Below are 14163 nucleotides of genomic sequence, written 5' to 3'. Positions count from 1 at the left end.
CTTTCAAATTAAAAACATTCTGTTCATGTGAAATGTCAGAATTAGTTGATAGTTTAGTTTTTTGCGAAAATAGAACATGCAGGAAAAGATTCCACATGAAAGGCGTCGGCATAAAATTTAAAATTAGACGATCAGTTGGCAGAAATACTTAAGACAACTGGTCGTGGTAGTGCATCTGCTGCAACGAAATCAATAGTTAAACAAAATAAAAATAATAGAATTCCTGAAGTACTGAGTTAACCTACAAATTTGATTTAAATGTAGTTATGCACTGTTTCTTTTTGTATTTCTATTATCAATAGTATACTTATAACTGAATTTAATATGAAAAAAACACACATAATGTGTTTGTTAATCATGACATTAATTTTAGTACATGTGCATATTTTATGTTTTTATCTTTGCCTTAATTTATTATTTGTTTTATTGATATAAAATATGAAAAAATGGTGACATAATTATCATCAAATATCTAATGTTTTAATCAACTGTAATCTTTTGTAATTCTATTACCCCCCACAGTCATTCACACCTTCTCGATCACGCCCGAAACAATTTGGAAAGCAGAGACCGGAGGAGACCGGGACCAGGAAATAGTATCGCCCTCACTTTTGGCGTTAATTAATTTTGACAAGTGTATTATATTCATTGATTAAATAAACAAACATTGAGCACATGGCTTGAGCCCTGAATAGCAGAGCAATTAGCTTTTTTATCATCGTCAATTTCGGCGAATCTGACTTCGCCATTTACAAGGCGTCTTAGTCACTCCAGTCGCCTTGAAGGACGCATTCTTGAATAATAAGGCTTTGTGTATAAATAACACGATGTGTAACGCGTTTAATTGGCAGGGGTTATTAGAAGTCACATAAGGAAAAAACGGTAGCCCGGTCGGCTAGTTTCTGTGGAAAATCGGTAGCCCCAGATGAAATTTGGTAGTCTCGGGCTACCGCGAATTTCGAACACTGTTCGTTGAATGAATAAGTTAACTATGACCAATTTATTTCATGGTTTTGTCCACTTTCAATAAACAATTAAAAAAAACATGTGTTTCAGTGCTAAAATAGTCGAACAAGAATGTTCAACTTATCGAAACAATTGGATAATCTCCTCACTGCCAAATTATTATAAATATTGGAATCCTCTTGCAGCATATGAGAGCCCACAACGATCCAGTGGCTGTGAACTACACGTTCAATGAAGTAGTGTCTGCCTCTGACTCTGCACCGCGGGAGGTGAAGGCATTAAGAAACCGTTGTCTGCTACCTGGGGAGTATGCACATCATCTTGAGAGATGGCTAGACCATTTTTCGTATAGACAGGTAAAGTGTTTATTTAAATTGTGAAATAACTAGAATTCCATGATTCAGTTGAGTTGTCCGGTCAAAGCTCCCATCGTTTTAGCTCACCTGAGCACAAAATACTCAAGGTGAGCTATTGTGTTACAGTGAGCTATAGTGTTAATGTCCGGCATCCTTGATATTTAGTATGCAGTGTCAGGTAGCGGTCCTTTACCAAGATTGATCTTATTATGTCCCTGGGGCCAAAAGTGGCCCTGCCTCAGGGGTCATAATTTTTCTTTATACTTTTTTAATCTTTGAAAATTTTCTTCTCTGAAACCACATGTCCCAGACCCTTGATATTTGGTTTGCAGCCTCATGTAGTGGCCCTTTACCAAATTGTTCAAATAATGTTCCTGGGGGCCACACTAAATGAACCCTGGTTATTAGAATGACGTAGGAAAACAGAGAGAAAATGAATTTTATAACGAAGGCTGAAGTTCTTCTGTCAATCATTGAAAACCCGGTTTTGTCACATTGTGGCATTTCTTGTTTTCTTTTTAATTTGACTTTTTTTATTGCTATTGAAGGGCAAATATTACTGAAACATTATTGAATTAATTTCTAAGACAAAGTGGTGTATAGTCAAGCGTGCTGTCCTATGACAGCTCTTGTTGATTAGAAAATGTGATCATTTTTTATCAAGAGTTGCATTTCTGTTATGAAAGAAAATTCAGTTTAAAATACAGAATAGTTTTATATCTTTTTGTTTAGTTTAAAGCAGCTGCACTCTCACAGATTTACCGTTTTGACAACTTTTTTTATTTTTTGTCTTGGAATGAGCAATTTTTGTGTAAATATCTAACAACCAGTGATATAAGACTGCTGACAAAAAATCAGATCACTGATTTTCATATTTCTGTTTTTTGAAATTTAATATATTATGGCTGAAAGTGTTACTAACATGTGCATAAAACATCAATTTTTGAACATAAATATGCAAACCTGTCTTATCTCTGGCTTCCATACATTTTCGCACAAATTGGCTTATTCCAAGACAAAAAAAAAGAAGAAAAAAAGATGTTGAAACACTCAATCTGTGAGAGTGCAGCTTTAATGTGTAGGATAGAAAGTGATAACTCACTATTAGTTGTATGACCTTTTCAAGTACCATTCCTGTACATGTACATTACAGATCCATATAATAGATGGGGAACAGCTCAAGGATAATCCTATTGGTGTGATGGACGAGGTACAGAAGTTCCTCGGTATAGAGAAATATCTCAACTACACTTCCATTGTCAGGTGAGATTATCTACTTACCGTTCCATTGGAAATTCAAACAGTAAGAAATGTTATTAAAGCGCAACAAGGATGGAAATACTTCAGGATTGACCACATTTTTTCTTACGTTAATGCTGTATGAATGCAGTAGGGTACACGAGCATATTCTTCCTGGTTCTACCTAGTTCTTGAGGGAGAGGGCCGTAACTGATGTTGGCATAACTCGTGGCCCAATCCCTTTGCATGCTTGATTTTATAATGTCGGTCTAAAAATTGTGTTAAAATTTGTATTGATATTGTCATGATTGGCAAATGTGGTTTCATGCAATAAAATATTATTAAATCAGTTCTTGAGGGAAACTGTTAGGCCCCTAAGTCCTGTCTTTCCCCCTCGATGCCTTGTCTTGCGTTGTCTCCATCATGGCATAATTTTAATAGTATCCTGTTTTGTATAATCAGTACACATTTTCAAGACTAAACCTCTTGGCTTGCCACAGCTTTTCTAGCTTTGACTTAAATATAATCACTTTTTTTGAATTTACAATATCTACTGGTAAAGCATTCCAATTGTTAATGACTCAGACTCTATGGGCAAACAAGTATAGACGAATGTTCGTTGTTCTTATTAGCTCTTGGTTTCTGTATCTTGTTTTTATGTCCATGATTGATGTGTTGGTTAATAAGGTAAACAAAGTTGTAAAGTCTATGTCATCGATGTGATGTTTCATTTTTAGCTCCACTGGCCGAAGGCCATGGAGCTTATGTCGTCACAGATTGTCCGTCGTGAGTGCGTGCGTGCGTGCGTGCGTAAACTTTTATTTAAACGACATCTCCTCTGAAACTGATAAGCGGATTTTGACAAAACTTCACAGGAATGTTCCTTTGGTGGTCCTTTACCAAAATTGCTCAAATGGTTCCGGTCCATTGCACTATATGGCGGCCAGAGCTAAAAATAGCAAAATCTTTAAACGACATCTCCTCTGAAACGGTTCGGCAGATTTTGATGAAACTTGACAGTAATGTTCCTTGGGTGGTCCTTTATTAAAATTGCTCAAATGGTTCTGGTCCATTGCACAATATGGCCGCCACAGCTAAAAATAGCAAAATCTTTAAACGACATCTCCTCTGAAACGGATAGGCAGATTTTGATGAAACTTGACAGAATTGTTCCTTGGGTGGTCCTTAACCAAAATTGCTCAAATGGTTCCGGTCCGCTGCACAACATGGCTGCCAGGGCAAAAAAATAGAAAAACCTTTAAAGAACATCTTCTCAGAAACCGATGATCAGATTTTGATGAAACTTAACAGTAATGTTCCTTGGGTGGTCCTTTATTAAAATTGCTCAAATGGTTCTGGTCCATTGCACAATATGGCCGCCACAGCTAAAAATAGCAAAATCTTTAAACGACATCTCCTCTGAAACGGATAGGCAGATTTTGATGAAACTTGACAGAATTGTTCCTTGAGTGGTCCTTAACCAAAATTGCTCAAATGGTTCCGGTCCGCTGCACAACATGGTTGCCAGGGCAAAAAAATAGAAAAACCTTTAAAGAACATCTTCTCAGAAACCGATGATCAGATTTTGATGAAACTTAACAGAAATGTTCCTTGGATGGTCCTTTATCAAATTTGCTTCAATGGTTTCGGTCCACTGCACAAGATGGCCCCCAGAGGTAAAAATAGAAAAACCTTTAAACGACTTCTCCTCAGAAACCGATGATCGTATTGCAATGAAACTTGACAGAAATGTTACTTGGGTAGTCCTTAACCAAAATAGCCCAAACAGTTCTGGTCTGCTGCACAACATGGGCACCAGAGCTAAGAATAGAAAAAAACGTTAAACTACATCTTCTCAGAAACCGATTATCAGATTTTGATGAAACTTTACATAAATGTTCATCGGGATGCCCTTTAACCAAAATTGCCCAAATGGTTCCGTTCCGCTGCACAACATGGCAGCCAGAGCTAAAAATAGGAAAAACCTTTACACCACTTCTCCTCAGAAACCGATGATCAGATTTTGATGAAACTTGACAGAAATGTTCCTTGGGTGGTCATTAACCAAAATTTGTTAAATGGTTCCAGTCCACTGCACACCATGGCTGCCAGAGCTAAAAAATAAAAAAAACTTTATACAACTTGTCGTCGAAACCGATGACCTCTTTTCGATAAAACTTGACAGAAATGTTTGTTTGGTGCTCCTTTACTCAAATTGCCCAAATCATTTCGGTCCACTGCACAACATGGCAGCCAGAGCTATTAAAGTAAAAAAAATTTTTAAATAACTTCTCCTCAAAAATTGATGATTGTATTTCTATGAAACTTGACGAAAATGTTCGTTAGGTGGTCTTTGCTTGAACCTTTTGGCCAGTGGAGCACAGGCACTGATGTGCCTCTTGTAAATACTTGTATGAGATCACCTCGCAACCTTTTGTATTTTAGAGATGGCAAGTTCAGCTTAATCAAATGCCGCTCATTTGGAAGATAAGAAATTTCCGCAACTAATTTTGTTGATTGTCTTTGATCGTCTTTGCCATAACATAGGAACATAGATATATGTGCTTATAATAACCATTAACATGATGGGAATGGGAGCATTGCTCCAACGTGTCACTTGCGGCAGGTTTATTGTCAGAGGTGGTCAAAGTACTTGATTCGATAAAGCTTAAAACTTATATCTTGTACTAGTCACATAAATTGCTTTACAACAACTGGCATCATGTAAATTGTTAAAGCTCATGAATTTTATCAAAACTGAAAAGTCCAAGCCTTGCATGATTTCTTAGAAATGCATTCATAATTTTATTGTCCTTATATTTCAGATACGATTCAAAGAAGGGATTCTACTGTCAGGTTCTGTCAGACAACAAGAATAAATGTCTGGGACGGAGCAAAGGGAGGCAATATAATCCTATGGATGAGGAGTCGGAAGACTTTCTGAAAAAGTATTATCATAAACACAACACAGCTCTGGTTCAACTGTTAGGGAAGCTGAAAATACGAGAGCCAGCTTGGCTTAAGGATTACACTAATACTGCGAGATGATATGGATATAAGCCTAGCTTACCATATGATAAGCCTAGCCTGCCATTTTCAGATTCTGTCAAGATAGAGAAGATTCACACACTGCTCTAATTTTTACATATACCCTAACTATACGTACAAGTAAAATTGCAGTTAGTTGTAAAAGTTTTTTGTGAGATCCCTCTATCCAAGTGAACTGATAGAGTTATTAACCCTGCATATCACAACCACTCTATTATGTGGCATAGACTCGCAGGACTTCAAGGTTGAGATTCAGCTTAAACTCTTGGGCATGCAACTTATTCACTCGAGTTGCCTAATGAATGAGCCCTGTAATAAGTATTACCACAAACACTACAATCCTGGCCAAGCTTTGGTTTTATTTTCAAAGTGCAAGCTGGGCTTAAGTAAAAAACAAAAAGTGTTAATAGATGATTTTGACATGGAGTTAAAATCTGCCAGTTTTGCATAAATAATAATTTTGTCTTTTTTTGTGTGCTGTAATATTAGTTCTGGACCATAATTGATTTGTGGGCCATTCCCATAGGATAGAGTTAGGCAGATTTCTATTCTAAAAGACTGCTTGTCTAGACCAAAGTCTTCAGTTTTACAGTTCAGTTAAGCAAATTTGTGATTTATTTATTATAATCTTGCATGACTATTTAAAATGAAACATAGATGGAACAGGTATTGAGCTTTATGATCTACCATTTTGAGATTATTTAAAAAAATTGTGCTGAGTTGATGGGAGGTTGAACGCCTCAAGTTGTTTGAAACAGTTTGGAAGGTAGAAGAATGAAGAAATATGCTATGTAGCCGATTTTGTGTACAAAGATTACATCGATTGCAAAATTGTCAATGTAAGGATCTTGAAGTGCAAGCTGGAAACATGTTTCATTTAAGGATCTTGAAGTGCAAGCTGGAAACATGTTTCATTTAAGGATCTTGAATTGTAAGCTGGAAACATGTTTCATTTAAGGATCTTGAAGTTTAAGCTGGAAACATGTTTCATTTAAGGATCTTGAAGTTTAAGCTGGAAACATTTTTCATTTAAGGATCTTGAAGTGCAAGCTGGAAATGTGTTACAATTAAGGATCTTGAAGTTTAAGCTGGATCTTGAAGTTTAAGCTGGAAACATGTTTCATTTAAGGATCTTGAATTGTATGTTGGAAATGTGTTACAATTAAGGATCTTGAATTGTAAGCTGGAAAATGTGTTACAATTAAGGATCTTGAAGTTTAAGCTGGAAACATGTTTCATTTAAGGATATTGAAGTGCAAGCTGGAAACATGTTACATTTAAGGATCTAGAAGTTTAAGCTGGAAACATGTTTCATTTAAGGATCTTGAATTGTAAGCTGGAAATGTGTTACAATAAAGGATCTTGAAGTGTAAGCAGGAAACATGTTAAAAGTAATGATCTTGAAGTTTAAGTTGGAAACATGTTTCAATTAAGGATCTTGAAGTGTAAGCTGGAAATATGTTTCAAGTAAATATAAGCAGGAAACAAGTGAAAAGTTAGGATCTTGAAATATACATTGGAAACATGTTTCAAGTAAGGATTTTGAAGTGTAAGCTGGAAATATGTTAAGCATAAGGATCTTGAAGTTAAAGCTTAAACATGTTGCACATAAGGTTCTTGAAGTGTAAGCCGGAAATATGTTAAGAGTAAGGATCATGAAGTGAAAGCTGGTAAAATGTAACAAGAAAGGATCTTGAAGTGTAAGCTTAAAGTATATTATGATTAAGGATCTTGAAATGTAAGCTGGAAACATGTTACAAGTAAGGATCTTGAAGTGTAAGCAGAAAGCATTTTGCAAAGTTAGGATCATGAAGTATTAGCTGGAAAGACATGTCAGGAATTTGAAAAACAAACTATAAATGTTTTAAACTTGAATTATTGTGATTGATGAGTTTGAAAAAAATATGGCAATAAGAAAAAATGTTTTCCTGAATGGTAATAATTGTGTATACTGGAAAAATAGCTTATAAAAAAAGTAATGATATGCAAATATTATTTGGAATTAAAACTAACAGTAATTATTTCACTCGTGGCTGAGCCAGTCAGTAAATAAACCTCTTGGTGCTAAATCAGTGAAATATATATTGATCTTATACTGAAACAGTTATACTCTATATCTTTCATTTTTCAATAGAATATTCAATAAGTAGTGGGCACTTTAGTTGTTATATCATATAACTTATATGGTGTATTTGATACATTGGTGCTAAGATCACTTTTTGTTGTCAGATAAACACTATTCACGAGGACGTAAATCAAACAGCCATTTTGAAATACAACTCTCTGTTACAAGGAAGCAAAACTTAATGAAAACATATCAATTTCCTTATAATATTTATTAAGATAAAAATGGCAAAATATTGCAAAATCTGAGCAATATTTGCAAAACAAATTGTTTTTTCTTTTGTTTCACTTTATAATAAATGATAAAATTCAGGATTAATTCTGTAATCAGAAATGATAGCTTTCAATTTCAGACTCTTACTTTTGTTAAAAAAATTTTTGATAAATTTTGCATTCAAATAAGTAAGAAATACTTTGAAATGTATACAAATGGTTTGGAAACCATTATAACAGGGTTGTGAGCCCCTTAAGCATGTTTTGAATCTGAATCCCTTTACTTAACTTAATTTTAAGGCTTTTCAGGATTGGGATGCTTGTTCTGTTAGCATCCTAGGGTCTGTATTCACAATCGTCTGGAGTCTAATCAAGTTCTAGACACATGCTCAGAAAATTCTTAAACGTTCAAAATGTCTATCTTATAACTTATTTTGACAAAAGATGTGTGCCTGGTTGTAGAGCAACATATGTGTGAAACATACATCAGTTTTTTACCATCTTTGCTCCTGTAAAAGCATTTTTACAACAAAATTAAAATTTAGCTTTTCTGAGCCTGAGTTTGAAATTCAGACTCAGGAGATTAGTGAATAAGGGCTTTGTTCTTGACATCAGCATTTGCATTGATATTGGAGTCATATGATTATCTGTTTCTTTGTATGTTAACTTAGGGTTTAGCCAGAGTTTAAAATGAGCAGGATGGTAAGGATGAAAATTTAATATCATTAAAGGAAAAGTCAAAGCTTCGAAGTTGTTAACATTATTATTCTGCCAATGGTTAAAAAGTCATATTGGTTTGGGCTGTGAAGAATTTAAATATGGTTAATTTGACAAAGACATGTTAGAAATGTGTTAGCTTTCAGCTGCCAGATATAATACATTTGCTCTTTTAATTTGACTTTTACAGTATTTGGTTATCTACAGGATTAATTTCTAAGAAGGTGAAAGGGTGCTCATGTTGGTCTCCATGAGGGCAGAAGGGTACTTCCCAAAAAGAGCAGGGAACAGCATTCTCCTATAACTCTTTATCTAAAACCAAAAAAGTATAAATACATATACTGCAGTGTGTATGAATGTAAAATGTCTCTTACCTGTTTTGCATTTTTCTGTTACCAATGAAGTTATTTTTCCTTGGTAACAAACTGTATCCTGTATATTTTATTTCTATTTTAAGTTGTTGTTGTTGTTTTTCTTTGTGCTGGACAATGTAATATCACAAGTTATGTTTTGTAATGAGATTTTTATCCAGCATTTCCTGTATGGTAATTACAAATCTGCAGGCCAGACATAAAATATATTTTTTTTGTAAAAGGAGCATATTAAAAGCATTGACGTTGTTGGCATTTGTTTGTGGCTGAGAACAAAACAGTCTTGAACAATTTAAATATTGTCAGCAAAAAAATTAGTAGAAAATTTAATTATTCAGATTTTTTACATAATGTAATAAGCCCGGATCGGTTTTATTTAATATACAATCATGTACATTGAAATACTAATTATACCCCCACAAACAAAGTTTGAGGGGGTATATAGGAGTGAGCTTGTCGGTCGGTCGGTCGGTCAGTCTGTCGGTCGGTCTGTCGGTTTTGATGGTTTCCTGACGATAACTCATGAAAGGCTAGACAGATTTGAACAATTTTTGGTACACAGGTGTAACATCAGAAGATACAGGTCAAGTTTGATATTGGGGCTGGTGGGGCCAAGGTCAAGGTCACTGTTACTAAAAATAGAAAAACGGTTTCGGATGATAACTCATGAAAGGCTAGTTTTTCTTGTCAGCAGTGTAAGTTCTAAATTACTCAACAGATTTAAATAAAACAATACATGCATGATAAAAGAAGATGCAGTGTGCAGTAACCTTGGAGTTATGGCCTCTTTTCAGAGGAATGGTTTGCCATTCCTGTGTCCAGGCGGCATTTGGGGGTATTCGTCACTCCTGTGACAGCTCTAGTTATGCTTAATATTTCAATTTATTAGCTCCTATTTTATTAGAAAAAGGGTCTGGGAGCTTTATCCAATATAATTCTTATCCTTAGACACGCTTCAGTGATTCCATTCAATCCACTGGCCAGTAAATTTTACCGTCCAATAAAAACACTTGGATTCTATTCCTAAAATTAGTGAAATCACATTGAATAAAGACTTCACTATATTGATGAATGCACCATATGGAACAAAAAATATAGATTTGTAAACATTAACATTTGTATTTTGGTATAGAATGATTTTGATAGTCTTAGTTGGTGCTTTCATAAAATTGACCTGAACTCTAATGGATAAAATCCATTTTTATTTTTTTGCAGTCTGGTTCTTTGTATGAAATATTATATAGCTAATATACCATATCCAACAAATGTTTGTAAATATGTTAAAACACTAATCATAGCCATGATACATGTATTTACTGATATTATTTAGAATACCAGCTTGGATACCAGCTCTTCCACCTGGTTATGAATAGTTCACTATTTTCTATTGTTGTATACAAATTTGAGCTTTTGTTTATTTACTATTCCAAGAATAGAATGTCAAATTCTAAGAATAGAATGTCAAATTCTAAGAATAGAATGTCAAAATTCTGAGCTAAAGAACACAAAGTAATGTTTTTGTTACTATTCTTAGATTAGAATGTCATCAAATCCGAGTTTTAGAACACAAAGTTATGTTTTGGTATTATTCTAAGATAAGATGTCAGCAAATTTGGCTAAATAACACAAAGTAATGTTTTTCTACTATTCTAAAATTAGAATGTCAAAAATCTGAGCTAAATAATACAACGTGATGTTTTGTTACTATTCTTAGATTAGAATGTCAAAAATCTATCTGATAGAACACAAAGTAATGTTTTTGTTACTATTCTTAGATAAGAATGTCAACAAATCCGAGTTTTAGAACACAAAGTTATGTTTTGTTAATATTCAAAGCTAAAGGGCACAAAGAAACTATTATGTAACCATGCAAGATCTTTTAGACTATTAGAATTACCTTGTTGTCTAACTTGAAAGTCAGGGCCCATGTTTATAAATGGTTCATTAAATGTTTATGCTCATGTTATAAGGTTGTATACAAAGATTGGATTAAATGTTGTTGACCTATGGACTCATTAATGTTATGAACAAATTCTGACTTCTATGAAGTCTTAAAGGGGCTAGACACCAGATGATACAATTGCAAGAAAACAAGAAAATTGTCAAAAACTTAACATGAAAATAAATCTTTCTTATGCATGCATCTTTCGCAGTTAATGTAAATTTTTCTAATTTACTAGGGTTGTAAATCCCAATTTAAGTTTAAAAATAGTGTTGGTATATTTATCTGTACTAATAAACCAATATGATTTAAACGGATGATGGAAATGATTATGTGATTTTTTAAACTAAGAAACACAGATGAGACAGCAACATGATTGTTGCGTTTATAATTTTTACCATGTAAAGTGATGTATTATTGGCCTCCTACTAGCTTGCATTGACAATTCTAGGCTTATTTCGAGGAAATAATGTATTTGCCAATTTTTGGACCATCTGGTGTCTAGGCCCTTTTAATACATGTACAGTGGAGAGTGAAATACCAATGTCTTTCAGTGTTTTACAGATCTGTGTACATGTAGCTTTTACTCCATCATCGGGAACCGCGATACTTTATTCGTTATACTTTAGAAATACTGTGGGACAATTGACTGACAAAATCTTGTTTTGATGATATGCATGGGGCAGGGGAGACAACTTTTCTTTCTATGAACTCGTATGTCACTATCAAATATACTTCAATAACCCAGTATTGTCAGTAACCACGATGGCTGAGTGGTCTTGACTGCTGAATTTTTTTTTATTGTACTGAGGCGGATTTGGTTAAATTGCAGCAATTGCTAGAATAATTTCCAATGAGAAGCATCTGGTACCTTGCGGAACCGATGAAACTGCCTTATTAATCATTCATTATTACAAGATTTTCGTAGCCAAACCTCCCACAGTACACAACAAATCATAGTGCAATGATGTATCGGGGTATCTGCTGATGCTTTTACTCATCCCGCATTTGATTTATTTTTTGTCTTTAATGCAAAATGATAGATATTTTTAAGCTTTCACGATATAAATACTTGTTCACAACTGTTGTCAAAACCTTATTTTTTCCTTTCTTATGCCCTCACTTTGTGGGGGCTATTTGTACATTTTCCCATGATTGCCGTGCACATACTTCATAACTATTCAGCCCATCCCTTCACTTAAATTAAGTACCTTTTATTACACTTAGATTACACTTTAATAGATTTTTGGGCATCTGTTTATTTTGAAAGAAAGTTGAGGTAGTGACTCTCGTAGCATTGGTGTCATTGTTGTTGGTGTCGTTGTTGTTGGTGTCATTTTGCTTCCTAATTTTTTTTATCTTATTTACAGATGGAAATAAATATGATATTACAATACAAGTATTGTAAATGGGCTTAGTTCAATGTATTGTTTAAAAATTACAAAAAAACATTTTGTCTAACCAAGATGGCGCTAATGTTTAAAGAAGCACTCTTAACTCCAAATAAGGTGTTCCACAATTAATATTGAAATAAAGGTGCAGAAAACACGGTATTTCTACCATATGAGTTGATAGTAGATCACAGTTATTCTTTTAGCACTCACCAATCATTTAATATTTTTGCATGTTCAGCTATTAAATACACGGTTACAATCTCGATATCACTAATTAATATTTTCCATTAATGCATTATTTAGTAAGTAGTTAAAGGTTTATCATTATAAGTTTATGTTTATTATACATGTGTATGTATTGATTTTAAATACGAGTGTCACTTTAATAACGTAAAGGCGACCTGTTTCACTATCACAAAAATATTTTGTCATTTCCCAAACTCAAGCTGAATTCATTTTTTTCACTGAACATTTCAGAATCGTACGATTCAAAATTATTAAGATTTAACTCTTTAGAAACGCATTCTCTTATTTATTATGTTGATTAACATCATTGCTCATATATTCTATACAAGAAAACTCATTCTACATATGGGATCTCAAGTGTTCCAGCCAGGATTTGTCAGAAAAAGCACTTATAATGCGCATTGAATGAGCTTTAATATAAGACTCTTGCAAGGGCCAATATTCAATTATTATTGTGAATGTATTAAAACTACTAATAGTATGTTATGATACCTTAGCTTTGATCTTAACTTATGTGTCAAAATTATGTACTTTTATCATGTTTATACATGTACTTATTTCTGAAAATTGTCGCTGTCAAACAAAACGGCACAGCCGGTTGTTGTAAATAGGCAGCAGGGTGCTGGAAAAGGGCGCCCCACGCTGCTTTTTAAGCAGGAGCACAGGAAAAATTTTGAAATCATGATTGAGAGCTTTTAACTTCATGCTATTGTACAGTTGTGAAGTTTCCGTTTTTTGTACGGACATTTGCATCAAAAACAGTAAAAAATGAAGTACTTTGAAATAAATATAAATGACATTGGAAATAATTTTAATAAGGGTCTCAGTCCCTTTAACCTGTCTTGGGCATAAATCACTCGTAATCAAACAGACCCCCAGCTATTTATCAGGATTGTCAATTATCAGCTCTTAGAACCCCTTTTCACAGCAAAAAAGTAATTGAGAAGAACTCAGTAGTAGAGAAAAAAATTCTCTTGGGACAAAGTGTTAGTATTTTCGTGTTTTCGGGGCCAGGAGAAATTTTACGAACCCAGGGACATCTACAAAATATTGATTATGGCATGGATTATCACTTTTAATCAGAAGTGCTTTAATTGCCTCATTTTACCACATGCATATTTGATAAAATAAATTCTAATATTTATGTCATATTCTTAAATGTATTTTTCTTCAGATGAAATAAAATGAAATATTACATCTTACATTTCTTTTTATTGGACCCTATTAGACCATAACCCATCATCAACTGCCATCAACTCATTTTTAGGGTGAAAGTGGCCTAGTGGTAAAGGTGTCTGTCTCTCACCTAAGAGGTCGTGAGTTTGATCCCCACTAGTGTTACTTACCCATAACCTCTCAAAATGGACATCAGTCTGTCCAGGAAACAAACTCAAGAGTGATCTTATAAGCAATCAGCCTTTGTCACAATCGAGCTAAAATAAATTAATATAAACCATCTCATTTTTAAAGGCCCATACACTGTGGTATTAAATCAATGAAATATAAATTATTTGTCGAAAATTTTGTAAGTCATTTATAAGCATAAA

At 34.0% G+C, this 14163-nt stretch overlaps 1 protein-coding gene across 2 annotated transcripts in view; it reads left to right on the top strand.

Moving 5' to 3' along the window:
- Window positions 1-13813, top strand: part of LOC128210383 (bifunctional heparan sulfate N-deacetylase/N-sulfotransferase-like) — a 28281-nt gene extending 14468 nt beyond the window's left edge. The window contains exons 11-14 of one of the 2 annotated variants that reach the window (XR_008257155.1): window positions 1152-1322; window positions 2476-2585; window positions 5387-8618; window positions 8678-13813. Coding sequence is in view for 1 of the 2 variants with exons in the window: in XM_052914716.1 (XP_052770676.1) it covers window positions 1152-1322; window positions 2476-2585; window positions 5387-5609 (504 nt within the window). In the remaining variant the exon portion in view is untranslated. Of the gene's footprint in view, window positions 1-1151; window positions 1323-2475; window positions 2586-5386 lie in introns of both variants that reach the window. The other variant, XM_052914716.1, reaches the window with a different exon arrangement.
- Window positions 13814-14163: the final 350 nt, after the last annotated feature.

The sequence above is a fragment of the Mya arenaria genome, chromosome 2, assembly GCF_026914265.1.
Source record: "Mya arenaria isolate MELC-2E11 chromosome 2, ASM2691426v1".
Lineage (NCBI taxonomy): Eukaryota > Metazoa > Mollusca > Bivalvia > Myida > Myidae > Mya > Mya arenaria.
This window is presented reverse-complemented; position numbering and strand designations above follow the sequence as displayed.